Here is a 16,538-nt window from a genome sequence, read left to right as displayed (position 1 = left end):
AGTGCAGGATGCCCGCGTTACAAACCAGCCTCGTCTGCAGCTGAGGGGACAATGGGACAACTCTTACCACATCCTTGCAAACCCTTTGCATGTGCCTTGAACAATAGGGCATGCAAGCACACAGCTGCAAGGCTCAGGGGCAACAGTGGGGTGTTCACGGGTCAAAGCCCTCCTGGTAACCTGCCCGGGTGCATCTAAAGCACCAGATGGTGGGAGCAGAGGGATGAGTGCTGCAGTGCCCATGCGAGGGATGAAACAGAAGTGCCACTCACATCACTACCGCTGCATGTTGCCATCCGGGGATGGGAGGGGGTGAGCTGCTCTGTGGGACATAATCTGGGTAACCGGTTGTCCAGCCTGCACACCGCATCCACCCCTGACACAGCAGGGAAGCTGTCCACAGACAGGTACTTATACAAGAGGCAGCTAAAAACATTAAGAAAAGAATTGCAAAGTACAGTTGTTACATCACAATTTTAAGAGTCAAAAGCACCCAAGCAGCTTGATCCCAGCAAGATTTGCAAAAGGCTTTGGTTTAACATGAGGGCTCCACTGCCCAAAGGAGCACCTCTGGTTAGTGTGGAACAATGAGTTCAATGAGAATAATATTATAGGACCAGTGAGGGCAGTAACAACAAAAAGCTTCTCCTCTTGCAGTGTGCTTTATGCTGGGGACCACTGCTACAGTGGAGGGGACAACTGGTGCCCAGAACCCAACCAGCCTTCTTGCCGACATGGACAGAGAGGTCCTGCACAGAGCAAACAGATGCAGAGATGCTCTAAGCACTAGCAGACTCCACCCATCCATTTTAAATAGTCCAGAAAGACCTAACTCATTGTAGCCATTTTCCAGAGCTATTGATTGGCATACAGTTCCCACCTGGCACTGGGAACCCGGCCTAGCAGAGGAGAGCGCTATGGTCTTACTGGGTGAGTTGGTCCTCCAGAGTCCTTGAGAACACACAGACTGCCTGTGCCATGGATGAGGAGATCTATGTGTTAGCTTTCCAGGTTCGGCAAGCTTTATGAATGACAGCAAAGTGCTCCACCAAACAGTTTACTGCATCCAGACCCTCACAGCGTGTGGACTGTAAATATTTTTTAACCCCAGGCCAAGCAGAGCTGAGTAGGTCCCACACAGCATGAAGACATGGAGATCCTTACTTCTGGGTGGCTTGTTCAGGGGCTGGCTGGTAGGTACATGGCTCTGTAACCTTTAGCTGCAGTATTGGTGCTTCATAGTATGAGCTGGGCAGCAAAACCAGATAGTCCTAGGAGGAGAGACAGGAGAGTTGGTTACGTTTGGGACACTTGCCCCCAAGGAGCTGCTGAAGCCCCCTGTGGTGTATGGAGCACAGGGGCTGGTCCTTACCAGCAGCACACCCTCTGCTTCAACAACCAGAGACCAGGTGTTGGGGTTGAGTACGAAGGGCTCCCCAAAGCTGTTCTGGGGGACAGTGACGAAGGCTGGCTCCGTGCTAGGAGCAAAGACAATCTGCTTGGTCTGCTCTGTACCTGGAGCGGGAGGGATGAGAGGCTGTGAAAGGACTGGGACGGAAAACCTGGGGCTGCAAATTGGAGGCTACACTCAGGGAAGCAGCTCTGCAGTGCGCTGGGAAGTCCCGGGCTTCTGCTTTCTCAGCGCTGCCATGGGAGAGGCACCGCAATCCCACAGTGTCCTGTAACAGAGACATCCACTCTGAATCTGCTCAGTAGCTTAATGGGAGAAAAAAGAAAAATCACTGCAAACCTTAATGCTAATCCACAGCTCTCACAGTGTGCTCTGCATCCCTAGCCTGCAAAGCATGGAGTATTGCATGCCAAGGAGCGTTTTGGCAGCTAGAGAAGGAAAGAATTAATCTGTGAAGAATTTATTCTGAGACAGACAAAAAGAATTGCCCAGTTATGTTCTTCCTTAGGGATATTCTGACCCCAGCTCCACAGGTGAGATACCTGTCTTCTGGCAAATTCTCAGATCCCCAAGCTGTGCTCCTGCCTTTCTTGCCAGCCACAGATTCTGCACCCAAGATTTAGACGTTAATTTTAACTGACAGAACAGGTTTAAGGCCTGATCCTGCTGCTGTTGAACGTTTCCTTGGCTCAGCTGACACAGTTCCATAACCTTTGAATTCATTAACTTTAGATGCAAGAATGATACAGCACCTAGAAGCAGACTGTCTGCCTGTCTAGCAGTCTCAGGAGTATTTTCAAGAGGACGGGTGAGAGGGATTCACCGAGTATGGCTGCATGGCAAGCACATGAGATGAAAGAGGGAAGTGGGGAATGTGGCACACTGACTATCCTGGTGTGGTACACGGACATCAAGGCATAATGCAGAGGGCCAGAAGCTAAAGCAAGGGCTTGTTCTACTGTCGGGATGGGTCAGCCCCTTCCCATGTGTGCTAGCTCTGCCACATGCCTGGCATCAGCTGAGGCCAAGCCCCTGTTTTCTCAGATGGGAAGCAGAGGTGAAGATGCAAAGAATGAAGAGATTTCCCTGAACAGGCAATGGGGTAGATCCCTTGACAAGCTGAAGCTTCTCATCCCTTTGAGACGATACACAACTCAAACTGAGATGGCTTCTGGATGTGGGGCAGGAGAAACCGGTCTGAAAATCATATACTCAGAAAACGCTTCCCTTTTTGCAATCCACATCCTCCAACTTATTTCCTTTCCAGGCTGCTTTCTTTTACCATGTGAAGCCCATTCCAGCCAGGCAGAGGGTGGCTCAGCATTTTTGGAGCCAATCTGGCCTATCAAGGAAGTTGCCCTCCCATTGTTGGTGCATCAGTCTGGCAGCTTGCCTTCAGCACTAGAAAAATCAAATGCTGCTTCTGAGCAAGGAGGAAAGCACATTCTAAGGGAAATAAGCTCTGCTGCTGGATAGGACAGATGAAATACTTCCTGACCTTTGGTGGGAACCTAAAGCATAAGGATGACTCATGCTTCTCTTGTGTTCCTGCTGCATAGTATGACTGGCCATAAAAATAACAAGCTCTTTTTCTCCTCTAAAAAAAGTAGGATAATAATATCTTGGCAATTCAAACCTTGCATACTACATTCAAAGGCAAAACACCTTCTATGTCAATTGAAGACAGAGGAGAGAACTCCACATACTAATAAATTAGCTGGTGCCCACAGCCTTGTGCTGTGCACATATGGTCTGGAGGAAGAGCTTCAGCAGGATGATGTGGCTATAGCATCAGAAGGAGCAAAATCAATCAGCCAACCACTGACTAGGGCACTTGCATGGCCTCAGGTCTGTCCCCATGCAGATTTGCTCATGTTGATTCCCAGAATATTTGTTGTTCAGTTCTCTAGGCTTGTTCAGCCATCTTCTGGTGGCTCTTCCTCTTCTCCAGTAGCTCATGGCTTGATGAGAAGACATTGCACCAGAGTGCAACGCCTGTGTAACACATGCAATTCCACACCACTTCCAAACCCCACAGCACGTGTGATGCCAGCAGCCTGGTTTGGGAGAAGGTGGGAGAAGTGCAAGGCAAGGGCAGGACTGCCGCATGAGGGCACCTGCGAAATAAAAACACCTCCGGCTGCCAAAGTTTGCATCCAGTTCCCAGCACTTGGCCCATTCTGGTTTTGTGGAAACTCAGCTCATTTCTGCCTGGGGCATTGTGGTGATCTTGTTCCAAGCTGGAAAAGTTCTTTCAAATGGTACAACAGCCTTATCTCACATCAGCCTGGCTGATAACACTCCAGCGCACAGCCCCAGGACTGAGGCCCAGCTTGCTGCTGCTTTGTTAAACAAAGCAGGCTACAACCTCAAATCAGCCTTTCAGTTGGAAGGGCAGGACTAATGGGTAAAGCCATATGAAAAGTGTCTTCTGGAAAGGATGATGCAGAAGGTTGCCTGGGATGGGGAGGAAGTGGCGATGGTGCAGGGAAGCAGAGCGGTCTGTGATCCTTACCTCTCCTTCGTGGCTGATAAGCTGTAATTTTGCCATACACAGTGGCCCCTCCTGAATTAATATACCTCAGGATGACATGGAACAGATAGAGCTCTGCCTCCTTCACGTCTACAGTGACTCTGATTTTATTCTGTAAAAAGCAAAAAAGCACACGGGGCACACATCACTGGGGGCCACCTCCTGACCACCCACCCGCTCTGCGGAAGAGCCTTACCCGCCTGCCTGCCTACCTGCCTGCCTGCCTCTCTTCCCCCTCCCTCGCCATCCCATGGCACAGCTCTGGCTGGCCACCTGAGACGGGCACACTTGGGATGGGCACACCTGGGACGGGCACACCTGGGGCAGGAGAAGGGGCAGAGGAGCAGTGTTGCAGCATGGGATGCTCTGAGTTAGTCTAGAAGTGAAAAATGCACTTACAGTTGCCACAAACATTAAACTTTCCTTCCTCAACGACCGAGACCCTCCCTTCCACACTGGCGGGCCCCCGGCTGACGTAGCGGAAGACGAGGCGGAAGAGGTCGGGGGAGGTCACATTGAGAGTCACCACTACCTTGGGCTGGTGGGAGAGAGAAAGGGGAGAGAAGCAGAGCACACCTTCAATTACCTCCACCGCCGACAGCTACCAGCCCAAGCGCAGCTGCTCGGCTCACTGCTCCCAAAGCAACATGCCACAGCGCAAGGAGGAGACAAGCACACTGGCCCTACTGCACAGTCACGGCATGGGCGCCTCGCGATGCTGTCCCTTTTGTGACCAGCCACCAAGGGAACAATCTGCCTGCGGGAAGGGGGTGGAAAGGCTCTGACCACATCTGGAAGATGCTGTGGCACAGCAGGGTGGAAAGGCTATCCTGAGGCACACACCAGGCCAGAGGAAAGGTTTTAAGAAGTTCTTGCTTTTGTTATCAGCATGTTGCTTTTGGGCTTAGTGTGCCATCACCAGCCAGCGGGTACCAAATGCTGAAGCGCCTGCCCTTGTGTTTACAGGGCTCTGCTCAGATGCCTACAGAGGAGGCTGCAAATTGAGCTGGTGCCTCACCCTTGGGAAACTGCAATCCTAAGGACTAGTGGTGCTAATGGAGTGTGCCACTGATGGGTGCATCAGCCCTCTGCCTGCCTGGACACTAGCAAGACCCCAGTTAAGGAGTTGCTTAAGTCTGACCCATTTCAAACAGATCTAAGCGTCTCCTTAAATACGCTCCTGCCTACAGGGCAAAGCTGGGGTCTGCCGGGGGAGACTCCTAACGAGGGTGTTGTGTTCTTCAAAGCTCTGGTTAGAAAGAGTAGAAGGATCTTGCCGAGAGCAAACTACAGGCGAGACCTGCCAGCAGAAAGCCATGTGCTAGCCCCTATTCAAGGCCTATTTCTATCTCAAACACCAACACTAGACGCAAAACAAAAGCCATGAACTTGAGCATGAGCTCCATCCCTAAGCTTTAAGGCTGGGGTTTTCTCAAGGGAGCCCGCAGGACCTCATTGCTTAGTTCCTACCTACAGATTCAACGGGAAATGGCTAAGGCATTTGGCCCCTCTGTTATTTTACCTAAGCATGAAAAAGTGAAGAAAACTGCAAGTACATGCACCACAGTAAGAAGCATCTTACATAGAACAAGACTGTCAGGGAATCACTGCCCTGCACCCCATCCCCAAACACAAACACAGGTGACACTTCCACAAGGGCCATGCAGAAGAAGAATCCACCAAAGAGAAAAAAGGGTCAACAGATGAAACAGCTTCACTTCTAGGGCTTAGATGACCCCCAAATAGCATAAACCATCGTTACAGCAAACCAGCTAACGGCAAGAGCAGAGGCAGAACGGTAACAAGAGGTCCAAGCTGAACACGGCAGCTAAGAAGGAGCCAGTTTATTTCTGGAAAAGGGAGGGAAGGTTACACAGAGAGTTGCAGGAAAGAGCAGAATCAGATGAAAGAGCCATAAGGAAACCCAGAGACAGTGTTTATAGACATCCCTGTAAGTAATCACCAAGCTACCACCTTTGTCTAAATGGATCAGGATGTCAGGAAATTCCCAGTTTAGGACCTTTCCCCTCATCAATCTCTGCCGTCCCCAGCGCTACAGGAAATATCTGTGCAAACAGGCTATATATATACTGTGCTGTTTATGTTGGCCATCATGTGACTTCGGGGGTTTGAGAAGCACTTGGGGTGAAAGATGCGTGCCAAAAGCACGTTGGTCCTCCACCAGCAGCATCCTCCCCAGGGGGAGCTGCGCTGGGATGGAGACACCAGGCATACCTGGATGGAGGACATCTGTGCATATCCTCGCCAGCTGAAGCCCTCAAACTCCAGGGGGTTGTAGCCGAAGCGCACAGCCCGGCCAGCCGGCGTGGTGCCTTCCTCCAGCTCAAATTTCAAGTGGTGAAGGTCAGGGAAATAATGGTCCCGCGCAGGTCTGTGGAAGAGAAGGAGCACCATTACCTGCTGGGCTATCTGGAGAGGGAGGCAAGAGGACACCCCTGCCAGGCACGTGGCTGATGTGGCAGCAGCCCAGACGATAAGGCGCCCATCTGTGGTGGCAGAGGACACCATCTCCAAGGGAGTGAACGGGAGGCAGTGCACTCCAAGGTGCATCTCCTGCTAGCAGCTTACTGGGTGCAGGTGGGGCCACGTGTGCTCTGCCGGCAGCGACAGGCTCCGCTCCGCTCCTCACAGGATGGACCCAAGGACCCACCGACGTCGCATCGGCAGCCTGTGGGCAGGAAGCGCTTGTTTACATTCCCACCACACTAACAAACTCCTGGTCACTAATCAAAGGCACACCCCAGCAGGCAGGGAGGCTGGGGCCACTATTTTTATTCCATTGTATCCGTTTTCATATTGGCCCCAGCCCCACTTGGATCAGCTCCTCTTCCAGCTCAGCGCTGAGCTATTTCCAGACGGCTGACGGCTGCGGGAGGAACAAGGTCTGCAAGCCCTCATGGCTGGGCGCCGCAGCCCTGCTGCCAGCAGCAGCCTTGCTCCCTCTTCCCAGCCCTGCCAGGACCGCATGGGCTGGCTGAAAGTGGCTCGACCTTCTCTTTTACCTCTTCCCATGGGCATGATGGAGAGCAGCAAACCCCACAAGTCCATGCCCACCTGTTCCCAACAGGAGGAAGGGGTAGAGCTGCAAGGACATAGCCAGCAGCTAAAAGCATGCCAGTTTCTGGCACTCAAGGGGGCACCTTTCCTGGCCTTTCATTCCCCAGTCTGATGGACCTCTGTCCAATGGTGGCAAAAGCAGGAACTTGGGTCTCCAGATCCACAGCAACACCCGGCCCCTGCTCTGGGTCATGGTATGATCAAAAGCAAGAGGCGGGAGATCTCTCACCCCTTCCCTCCAAGGCCAACAGTCACTTGGTATAGGCACAGCTGCCTGCTCCAGGGTCAGCTCTTGTGGCCCCCCCATTCACCCAACACATCATGAAGGGGGGCTCACCTTGGCAGCCAAAGTAATTTGCATTCTCCATATTGAAGTAGCCATCTTTGCACGTCAAGCAGAACTGGCCACAGATGTTCGGCTTGCAGAAACACTGCCCGTCACCCTAGGAGAGAAGCAAGCATGGAAGTTTGTTCCCTCCTGCTGCTCGTCGTGGCTAGTCCATTTCTCATTTATTTGCATCCTACTCTGAGACATTGGAGAAGCATTTTGAGTTTCTTGCTCTACACGGCTTCCTGTGCGTGGGTGGGCCAGATAAGTTAAATTACCCAACAATGGAGGCAAACAAAAATCCACACATCCTGGGCCAGACCCAGAAATACTTAGGTGCCTAATTTATGACAGGTCTTAATCCTACGTTCTCATGCAAGCCCAGATTGTGGTGCAACCTTCGAGAGCTCAGTGTCAGGACGGGCCTCTCCAGCAGCTGCTTGGAGAGATGGAGCTGAAACATTCCCAGCATAGCACGTGGTCAGAGGTGCCTGCAAGCAGAGAGGAGCAAACCCACCTGCTGGCACTCTGCGATTCTGCTCATGGTGCCCTTGGTATCACACTTGCAGCCTGGAGAGAGGGAAATGAACAAGAAATCTGGAAGATCAGTCAGCCCCTGAGAAGAAGCCCTATGGGGGACAGAACCCACCACACCAGAGGACACTGGCTGGGATAAGAGGAGCTGGGAACTGGTCACATAAAAGGTAGTGCTGCACAAGGACACACGTTTCATTTCAGACAGTTACTGTAGAGGACCCAACTACCTTTTCTGCACATTTGGCCATGAAAAGTTAAAATGTGCAAAGTTTGCAAGGAGGACTAAAAACCCTGTGTTTCATCCCAGCAAAAAGCTCCAGGCTCCAGCATTTCCCCGCTCCAAGTGAAGGTTACCCAGACCACTCGGGTTTTGACATGCCACTAGAGGATGAAAACGGAAGGAAAGCCATCACTCCACCAGTAGCGGTTGTCCCCACTGGCTTGGGTTTGGGTCCTGCAGCATTACAGCAGGAAGGGGACTTCTGGGGGCTGTGCAAATGCCATTTGCTTACTCAGGCAGCCATAGGGGTTCTCTGGAGTCAGGTTCCAGTATAAGGGTTTGCATCTGTCACAAGCTGGGCCTTCAACGTATGCCCGACATGCACAGGAGCCCTGGGGAAAGGGAAGGGGAGAAAAGAGCAGGTGAGAATTTGCAGCACAGTAGCTGAACATGGTGTCTGCTACTCTGGCATAGGTAATGACTGCGTTCAGGCTGAGCTTAAGGAAGGACTTGGCCCAATGTGAGAAAAAGGGGATCATGCAAAATCACACAAAAATCCCGCAGGGGCCGGTGGGTTCAGTTGATACTCACCGGGGCCAGCGAGGGATCTGCTGTCACCAACCCTGCTGGGTTACAGGAGCCCACTAGAAAAGAGAGGCACAAGGATGGATTTATAAAGAGATAGCTCACATCCTGGCTCTTCCTAAAGGGGGTTATTTCTTCCCTTGCAAAGCTCCTGGGGGATGAAAAGCCCATTTAACAGCAGCACACCACTGTGTCCCCAAGGCACCAGAGTCCCCTCCAACAGAGAGAAGGGGGCTACCTTCACAGTGCGGAAATCCATAGGCGCCTGGCACGCAGCTATCGCAGCGCAGTCCTGTCACTTTGGGCCGGCAGCTGCACTGCCCTGTTTCCTGGTCGCAGGTGCTGTGCAGAGAGCCCTCCTGGGAGCACTGGCAAGCTGCAAAAGAGGGGAGAGCAACTGCTGGAGCTGCAGGGCACAGGGACTCCTGCATTCAAGGCTTCCCACCAGCAACCTCTTTTGTCTGTCTGACCTTCACCACCATCAAAGCAGCCAGAAACATGGGTTATAAATAACATACACACTTCTTCTTTGCTTTTGGTTAAAAACACGCCATCTTTTCAGAATAACAATAGAAGCTGCAATGTTTATCACACTTATTCGTGTACATTTATGTGTATTCCCGGAGGCAGGGAGAAGCTTTGGTTAAGTAAAAGGAGAATGTGTGATCTCATCCCCAAAAGGTCAGCAGCCAGTGACAGATCAGACCTTACAAAAGCCCATTTCCACCCAAACACCCAAGAGCATTTGGCCATCAGGGTCTGCCCTGTGGATGTTGTATGTGGGCAGCAAGCCTGCAGCCCCGGGTCAGCAACACAGCCTTGGCACTTCTGGCAGCCAAGGGCAAGGCAATGGTTCTGCGGCTTCCTGCGTGACCCGCCTCCTGCAAACGCACATGGAGATTCTGCTGCCCTACCACATGAAGGTCAGCAAGCTGTCAGGGAGTTGCCCATGTCCTCCTTGCCCAGCCAGCACTCCTCAAAACCTTGCCAAAGGGGACTTTTCAGGCTGACACCTCCAGACTGGCTAACAGCAAAACACCGTTCATAAAACAACAGATTCAAAAAATCAAATCAGGTTGTCCTTTCCTTGCTGTGACTCCTCTACAGCTCTGCAATTTGGACACTGCTTTATTAGACACATAAAAAAAGCGACTACCGAACCCCTGCGAGACCATTTCATCTATGCCTCCAGCCTCTTCAAAGGCATATTGCCGGCATCAGCATTTGCGAGCAGCACTCTGCCAGCTGGCCACGGCTCAGGCGTCTACATTTAGTATGGTGCAAGGGGGTGATGATGCTCTTTTGTTGCTTCAGGGAAATTGTATCACAGATTATTTTTTAATGAGCAGTAAATTCTTTCTGGGAGACTTAAGAGTACATCTGGCTTCCAGTCGGACTGCCAACAAGGAGGGAGATGGGGACACGCTGGCCAGGACTGCAGAGGACTATTCAGAGTATCTGGGGCCACAGGCACCTGCTGTAGGCACTGCTCAGCCCTGGCACCAGCAGCTCTGCTCCAGAAGCAATGCAGCACACAGGGAAGTGACAGAATTACAGAGTAATTTAAGTGGGAAAAGACCTTTAAGATCACCGAGCCCAACCGTTAACCCAGCACCGCCAAGCCCACCACTAACCCACGTCCCTGAGCGCCACATCTACGTGTCCTTTAACCCCCCCAGGGCTGGTGACTCCACCACGTCCCTGGGCAGCCTGTCCCAGTGCTGGGCCACCCTCTGGGGAAGGAATTTTCCCTAATATCCAACCTAAACCGTTCCCGGCCCTGGACACGCTCCAGCCCCTCAGGGTCTGTCCTGCAGGAGGGGCCCGAGCTGGGCACAGGGTTCGAGTGGCCTCAGCAGGGCCGAGCCCAGGGGGACGGTCGCCGCCCTGGCCCTGCTGGCCACACCGTCTGGGACACGAGCCGGGCTGCTGCTGGCCGCCTTGGCCACCTGGGCACACTGGGGGCTCCTGCCCAGCCGGCCGGCGACCAGCCCCCCCCCCGGCCCTGTCCCGCCGGGCAGTTCCCCCCGCTGTGCCCCCGGCCTGGGCGCTGCGGGGCTGCGGTGCCCACGGGTAGGGCCCGGCACAGGAAAACTGATTTGTGCTGCAAGAGCCAACTATATTCATATATACCCCTGGGAGAGGGGTTATGAAAAGGAAAACCACTACAAAGCCAGTGGCAGCAGCTATTCCCTTCCCTGCCCTGAGATCTGATGGTGGTTACTCACGTGTGCAGCTGGGGTACCCGTAGAAGCCCAGGGCACACTGGTTGCAGGTGTGCCCCGCAAAATTCACGTGGCATCGACACTGGCCAGCTGGGCTGCAGTTGTTGTCCACCGCACCCCGGGAATCGCAGGAGCAAGCTGTAAGAGCAGGACTCTCAATAGTCTGATAAAACACATGACTCATGGCCAACTGCTGCTGGTGTGAATTGTCATTCAGCCCCACAGAAGTTAACCATTCCCATCAGAACTAAATTAATTTCTTAATTCCCTGTAAAGATGGGCAACATTTTCAGCTAAGGTTACGGCCATACCAGGAAAATGCCACTAAGGGTTTTTTTACAGTCCATTCAATGTTCCTCAGCAGTTTAGTAGGTTAATGCACTAAAAAGACAGATCAAAAAAGGCATAAACTGGGACACGATGTCACAGCAGGGTTGTGATGAGGAAGCGTGACCGATAAGAACTGCTTTGTCTTCCAGGATTTGGCACGATCCATGACCTCCAAAACAAGCCTACCAAATTCAAAATGCAAACCACACGGGGTTTGATTTTGAGAAACACCAAAGTCTTACAGTAATAGGCATGTTTTTCATAACATGACAGACTAGCAAGAACTGAACATTAATGTCCTTACCGTAGCAGTGGGGGTAGGAGTGGTGCCCAGGACTGCAGTGCTCACACCGTGGCCCAGCAAACTCAGGTCTGCAGAAACACCTCCCGACAGAGTCGCAGCCTTCCGGCAGTGTCCCAACTGCGCTGCAGCCACATACTGCAACAAAGGGAAACTGTTTTCCCTGTGCTGGGAGCATGGGGCAAAGCTCATTGCAATACAAGTTTTTTCCTGAAGTTCTCAGATGGGCACTTAGGTGCTGCTCTAAGTGTTCAAACTGTCGATCTCTGCCCATTGCCTATGTCATTCCAACATCTACAAACCCGCTTTCCAGTCCTCCTTCAAAACCCTGCCAGAAGACTCTGGCTTTGTGTGCACCCACCCAGGCCCACAGGAGGACAGATACGCACGCTGGCACAGAGGGTAGTTGAAGTAGCCGGGAGCGCACTGGTTACACAAGTGCCCTTCAAATCCCGTTCGACACAGACACTGTCCTGTCTTGCTGTCACAGGTGCCATCGTACTGACCAGGGCCGGAGCACTGGCAGGCTGGAAAGCAACAAGGGCACTAGTAAATAAGCAGCTTCTTCATGTATTTCCCCTTCCTAGGATCCTAGGAAAGGAACCAGAACGCCTCTTTATCTGGGGTAGCAATGCACTCGCTCGAGAAACCATGGAGGACACAGCTGATAGCAAGCATGCCTGGCCCGTAGCTCACATCCATAGGGAATTTCTCAAGAGCCCCCCCCAGGCTGGGTGGATGCTGGAGGGTCAGAGTGGGGTGGAAAATACTAGCAGAAGTCATGGGAATTTGTCACTTGGAAGTGGGGCTGGAGAATTCCTCCTCCCCAGCGCAAGCGGAGGACAGGGACAGGCACGCTCCTCCCCAGCAGGGAGGCAAGCAAGGCGAGCTTGGGGCCACTAACCCCGAGTTACTCACGCTGGCAGCTGGGTCCATAGTGGCCTGGGGCGCACTGGTCGCAGTGTGTTCCTTGGAAGTTGGGTTTGCACACACACATCCCCACCCGAGGGTCTTTGCGACAGGCGTTGCCTTCTGTCCCACCGGCATAGCAGTCACAGTCTGGAGTGGGGGCACACAACAAGCAATACCACACACAGCTGTCAGTCCATCTCTGCTGCTGGGCAGAGGTCCCACAAGGACAGGGAAGGAGTTGCCATGAAAGGCAATGGCTCAGGCATTTGCCTTCTAATAACCTTCCTACTAGATGCAAATGTTTTCCCCAAACCCTGCTCAGGCAACCTGCATGGCTGGCTCGTGGGGTTGCAGGCTGGTTGGGAGATCTCAGCATCACACAGATGCACGAGGTGCTGGATGGGCAGCAGGGCAACACACAGGGTGAAAAATTCTGCTTGCACAAGCCCAGACAGAGCCGATTTGGTGCAGTATTGGCCCCAAGCTGTGTGGGAATAACCACAGACTTCAGCTAACCAGGGTGGGGTTTCGGCTTTCCCCATGCTTAGCTGCACCCAAGACCTTCCCCCTGCCAGGGCAGGGCAGGTGGGTGCTCCAGGCAAGCAGCATGGGGTGTCGGGCTGGGAGAGGGAAGGGCAAATGTCATCCAAGAACCAGAGGAAGGGAGAGGTGGGGAAATGAGAAGGGAAGTGAGAAATTCCAGCTCAGGAAAGAAAAACCTGTCTGGAAGATACAGACTTTAAAATATCAGAAGGAAGGAAAAGGTTATCTGGAGCGTGCTGGGGAGCATGAGACAGGGGAGTACTCGGTGGGAAAAGAGACAAGAAAAAACACAAGGGAGATGAACGGAGAGGAGTGAGCATGAGAGAGGAGGAAGGGGTAGGGGAGCAGGGATGAGGGCATGGGTGAGCTTTCAAAACAACAAAGTGACACAGAGCAAGCAGCTGCCTGTGCATGCTGCCCAGGCGCCCACAGCAGTGCTACCTGCTGCTCTGTGCAGAGGGGCCATCGGCACAGACCTACTATGCTGTCCGCCACACGGAAAATGCAGGGCAGGCAGGTGTGGCAGGACAGGTTTGTATCTGGACCCAAAGGCTGAGATTTGGGAGAACCCAGCTCGTGCTCTGGCTCAGCCACAGCCTCTCTGTGATCTTAGAGGGGGTTCCTTACAGGGAGGCCAGAAGGGACAACCCCACATGGCCTGGACCCCAGAAAAAAGCCCATAATCACATGGTCACTCTGGGCTAGAGTTTCCCTGTCTATAAAAAGGGCATCATAAAACTTCCTTTCGCTCACTGCTCAGCTGCCTCCTCTCTCAGAACCACTCTGTGTCAGGGCTGCCTCTTACAATGTACATGCCCAGTAAGCTGAAGACCTGACCTTACACTGAACAGAAGATATAACAGAAATAATGGCACTGTGACTGCCAAAGCATCAAGGAAAATTGCACTACTTACTTATTATCTGTCCTGCAGGGAGCACTTGTTCTCCAGTATCATTGCGAGCAAAAGCTGGAATGGCTAGGCAGAGAAAGACACATTGCACAGGTCATCACATACGCTCAAAGAAATCTTGTCAGCATATCAAGGGGTTGATAGTCCCAAAGAACAGGCTGAATGAAAACATGGAACAAAGCGGAGAAATCCCACTAAAAAAAAGATCAATTACAGCCATTTTTAACCTGGGCTCTGGAAAGACGTCTTTCACAGGAGGTGAGAGATGAGACTCCAGCCAAATGGGAAGCTCCCATTGACTCCAGAGAGCCGAGCTCAGTCCAGCTCAGCTCTGGTCCAGCTTCCACCCAAGCCAAATGTGGACTTGACTCCACTTGCAAGAACTCTTCTTGGGACAAAATTGCCATGTGGCACAGGGAAAAGACACCTGGTGAGCAGCCCCAACTGGAGCTGTTGGCCCTTTCTGCACCCACTGGTCTGTGGGGTCCCCAACCTGACTACTCCAGAGTCCCACACCCCCCACTTACGGTAGCAGTGGGGGAAGTTGAGGTATCCCTCGGCACAGGCATCACAGTGCTCCCCGGTATAATTGGGCTTGCAGTAACAGCGGCCAGTGAGGTCCTCACAGGTGCCATCGGTGAAGTCAGACTCACAGTTACAGCCTGCAGAGAGGGACAAGCTGGCAGTGGTTGTCACTGACCAAGACCCTCGCTAGCCATGTGCGCCACAGAAGCATCACTACAATACAGAGCCTCTGTAAGAGACCCCACCAAATACTCTCCAAAAATAAAGAGATTTTGCTTCTTCAAAAGAGGTCTGGTTTAGAGGAACCGCTGCCACAGTATTTGTCCCACTGTGGGGTCCCAAGTAAAGCAGCACAGACCTGACTTGCTTCTCCAGGAGACACCAGCTGCCCCCCAAAGAGGTGGTGGTGGCACACTGCCACGAGGACGCAGTGCAGAACAGACGATGTGTCATAGCTCCCCAAATGAGCTGGGCTCCCCAGCAAAATGGATATAACCCGCTGCTGCCTAGAAATCCCTGTCTTAGGGCATGGAGGCCAATGGCCTGCAATTGCCAGCTGAAAAAGCACAGAGATGACGGCTAAGAATGGATTTCCCTGCGGGCACAGCAGCAGCGAGGACAACACGTTTTTAGCTCATTCCAGCCTTGGAACATGCTACCACTTCTGACTTCATGGATGCCGCAGACACACATAGTGTCTGCATGCACACATACATTTCCATGGGCAATACCAGCTGCAGCAGGAACCATCCACTTGGCCACATCTCTCATGGTGCCAGACTCCATATACCACAAAAATCTCTCAGCCCAGTCCTCCAGATCACCCTCCCCAGTGTCATCAAGTTCAGGAGGGCATCTATCTACAGCCTGCAGGAGAGATCACACTCACGGTAGCAAATGTACGGAGAGTCGATTGGGTGGTCAGGGGACCGATAGTATCCTGGGATGCACCTCTCGCAGTTAATGCCGGTGGTGTGATGCTGAAAGACAGTGGGTTAGAGGGGCATCAGTTCATCTGCCTGCAGGATCCATGTTCATCTGCCAGATTTACTAACAGCTTCAGGGGCCAGAGGAGACAACTCAGGAGTGTCAGCAGACAGAAGACCTAAATCTGCTCAAAATTCCACATACACTGATTTGAAAACAAAGCATTTCCTGCAAACTGTATCTTCCCGTAAATGCAGTATGAGCTTCAGATTCATATCTGACCTCGAGCCCATTTCACTTGCTTCACATGGTAGAATGTCCTGCCTACTTTGCGCTAGGAGGATGGGAGCAATCTGTTTCCTCCCAACAAGAAAGCACAGCTAAAAGTTTCATGCCACTGCATAAATTAACCAGCTTACAGTGACCTTGGGAGCAAAAGAGCTAACTTCCCACTTTCACTGGGAGCTTCAGAGACTGAAGAGACTAGCATTTTGGTGGTCAGAGAGAGATCCAGAGAGATGGCAGCACCTGAGCACTGCAAACCAGGCAGGGACTTCCCAGCGTGCTTGGCACCAACCTGTCCCTCTCAATGCACAGTGCCTCAGCAGACCCAACCCTAAAGCAGCAGAACAGAAAGGTCACAGTACTACACAGGGAACCGCTAGGAACCCAAATGCTGTTTTCATTACTGGTGCACAATCCTTTAATCTACGGCAAAGAGACTAAATTTCCAGGGAAAGACCTAATTATGATAACAGAGGGTATATGAGGGGGTTGGCAGAGCTGCCACCAAGGCTGAACTCCAGGCTGACAGCAGAAACAAACACAAAAACCTGCAACAACTTTTTCCACAGGAGTTCTTCAGGCCTACCTGACAGTCAATGCAAACACCTCCCCCTTCAAACTTGTCTTGGCGACTTTTGCTGGCTTTGTGGTGATCCACCTCTGGGTCATAGTAGCAGTCATAGGCATGGCCATTGCAATTGCAAGCTGAAAATACAAACAGATGTTAGCTGAGCCACCAGCCCACGGAGGTCTTTCAATCACTGGATGGATCTCAAGATAAGAACTCTTCCTGTGGGTTGACATTTCAATGAGGAAAGATGCTTGAATGCATCTGGGGGATTACATGATCACCCAAGCTCCCAGAAGTCTCCCGGTTCAAAAGCACA

General features: G+C 52.2%; 1 protein-coding gene across 2 annotated transcripts in view; it reads right to left on the bottom strand.

Moving 5' to 3' along the window:
* LAMA5 (laminin subunit alpha 5) overlaps positions 1 to 16,538 on the bottom strand; it is a 93,568-nt gene that overhangs the window by 25,952 nt on the left and 51,078 nt on the right. The window contains exons 8-26 of one of the 2 annotated variants that reach the window (XM_055813274.1): positions 16,238 to 16,356; positions 15,329 to 15,419; positions 14,442 to 14,576; positions 13,918 to 13,980; positions 12,467 to 12,607; positions 11,938 to 12,075; positions 11,552 to 11,686; positions 10,921 to 11,055; positions 8,931 to 9,068; positions 8,699 to 8,751; positions 8,400 to 8,499; positions 7,868 to 7,920; positions 7,360 to 7,465; positions 6,534 to 6,633; positions 6,180 to 6,336; positions 4,344 to 4,482; positions 1,373 to 1,515; positions 1,165 to 1,271; positions 273 to 426 (exon numbers count right to left, since the gene is read on the bottom strand). In XM_055813274.1, the coding sequence (XP_055669249.1) occupies positions 273 to 426; positions 1,165 to 1,271; positions 1,373 to 1,515; positions 4,344 to 4,482; positions 6,180 to 6,336; positions 6,534 to 6,633; positions 7,360 to 7,465; positions 7,868 to 7,920; positions 8,400 to 8,499; positions 8,699 to 8,751; positions 8,931 to 9,068; positions 10,921 to 11,055; positions 11,552 to 11,686; positions 11,938 to 12,075; positions 12,467 to 12,607; positions 13,918 to 13,980; positions 14,442 to 14,576; positions 15,329 to 15,419; positions 16,238 to 16,356 (2,207 nt within the window). Of the gene's footprint in view, positions 1 to 272; positions 427 to 1,164; positions 1,272 to 1,372; positions 1,516 to 3,926; positions 4,057 to 4,343; positions 4,483 to 6,179; positions 6,337 to 6,533; positions 6,634 to 7,359; positions 7,466 to 7,867; positions 7,921 to 8,399; positions 8,500 to 8,698; positions 8,752 to 8,930; positions 9,069 to 10,920; positions 11,056 to 11,551; positions 11,687 to 11,937; positions 12,076 to 12,466; positions 12,608 to 13,917; positions 13,981 to 14,441; positions 14,577 to 15,328; positions 15,420 to 16,237; positions 16,357 to 16,538 lie in introns of both variants that reach the window. The other variant, XM_055813275.1, reaches the window with a different exon arrangement.

The sequence above is a fragment of the Falco peregrinus genome, chromosome 9, assembly GCF_023634155.1.
Source record: "Falco peregrinus isolate bFalPer1 chromosome 9, bFalPer1.pri, whole genome shotgun sequence".
Taxonomy (NCBI): Eukaryota; Metazoa; Chordata; class Aves; order Falconiformes; family Falconidae; genus Falco; species Falco peregrinus.
Note: the sequence above shows the minus strand (reverse complement) of the source record. Positions and strands in the feature narration are given on the sequence as shown.